This window comes from Buceros rhinoceros, unplaced genomic scaffold, assembly GCF_000710305.1.
Source record: "Buceros rhinoceros silvestris isolate BGI_N320 unplaced genomic scaffold, ASM71030v1 scaffold44491, whole genome shotgun sequence".
Classification (NCBI taxonomy): Eukaryota; Metazoa; Chordata; class Aves; order Bucerotiformes; family Bucerotidae; genus Buceros; species Buceros rhinoceros.
The window spans coordinates 1-1,356 of NW_010393335.1; the positions used below are offsets into that span (position 1 = coordinate 1).

The 1,356-nt window shown below is 58.4% G+C and overlaps 1 protein-coding gene across 1 annotated transcript in view; it reads right to left on the reverse strand.

The window, feature by feature from the left end:
• Window positions 1-403: 403 nt before the first annotated feature.
• Window positions 404-1,356, reverse strand: part of LOC104501064 (striatin-interacting protein 2-like) — a gene marked incomplete at both ends in the record, with an annotated part of 9,777 nt that continues 8,824 nt past the window's right edge. The window contains one exon of the mRNA XM_010144805.1: window positions 404-470. Coding sequence (XP_010143107.1) covers window positions 404-470 — 67 coding nt within the window. The remainder of the gene's footprint in view (window positions 471-1,356) is intronic.

The window sequence follows — 1,356 nt, forward strand, 5'->3', positions numbered from 1 at the left end:
CCTCCCTCTGATCCCCCTCCCTGTTCACCCCAGAGCGTGCCCCTGCTCTGCGCCCTCCTCGGCATTTGAACCGTCGCAGCGAGGACCCTGCCAGCAGTAGCGTCTCATCTGTCTCCACCTGCACGAGAGCGCTCAGAGCAATCTAACCCTGGAGGCAGCGGCCTCTGGGCAAACCCCGATTAAGAGCAGCAGGAGCAGAAGGGAAAACTCCGAAGCCCAGCGTTTTTCTGGGGTGTGGAGTGCTCCTCCCCTCCCCATAGCTGATGGTGAGCCACGAGAGCGATGGGAGCGGAGCGGGGGGAAAGGCTGATTTTGGAAAGGCTGGGAGTGCAGAAAGAGAAGCAGGAGAAGAGGATGAGAGTCCTTCCTCACCCGCTTACAAGGCCCCGTCCGTGCTGCTTACCAGGCTTTCCGCGGTGAGCTCGGGCAAATCGCAGACAGTGCAACGCGGGTAGTCCAGGACGGAGATGCTGTGGAGGACAGGAAAGGAGGGACTCCGTAAGAACCAGGTAAGCAGGAAAACACCTTCTGAAGATGATCTACGTGATCGTGTCCAGCAATCTGCAACGTCTTCCTTCCCCGGGCCCGCGACTGGAATTGCAATGGCAATTCTGCCGGCACAGTCGGCATCCAAAGGGGCTCCCAGCCTCGCCGCTGCCCCGAGCCTCAGCTTAACGGAGCAGGGCGATCCCGCTTGGCTCCGGAGCGCTCCCTGAGCGCCTTAGTAAGGGCTCGAAGGATTTGGATCCATTAAGGCATGACAGATTAGTCATGGAGACATCTGATTGCCAGCAAGAAGATTCACGACGAGAGCAGCAGGGCTTTGTAAAAGCAGCCAGTGAAGAAGGGTGTGTGTGTTTATCCATATATACATGGCTTTAAATGCAGCAGCTGAGCAACAAGCTGCCTTGTGACCATCACTGAGCCAGAGGCAAGCCAGGCTGAAGACCTGGGGTCAGGAGATCCCCTAAAACGGGCTTCACTGAAAGCGTTTGGCACAGGAAGGTCTTGTCTCACCACAGGACGGATGCTCCTTGCTGGCTCGTACCCATCACAACCCTCCACGTGGAAGGACCGTGTAGCGAAAGGCAGGAGAGCTCAGGTGGAGCCAGCTCGGGACCGGGAGCCCCACGGCTCAGTCGCTGCAACTTGTCCTTGCCCTGGCATCATTTCTGACATTTCCCATGGCAGCGTCGCTGCACTCAGGTCCATACATCTGAGCGTGACAACATCCCACAGACTCACAGAATCACCTGGTTGGCAAAGACCTTTGATCTCCTTGAGTGCCCCCGTCCCCAGCACTGCCAGGTCCCCCCTGCCCCCTGTCCCTCAGCAGCACCTCCACACGGCTGGGAA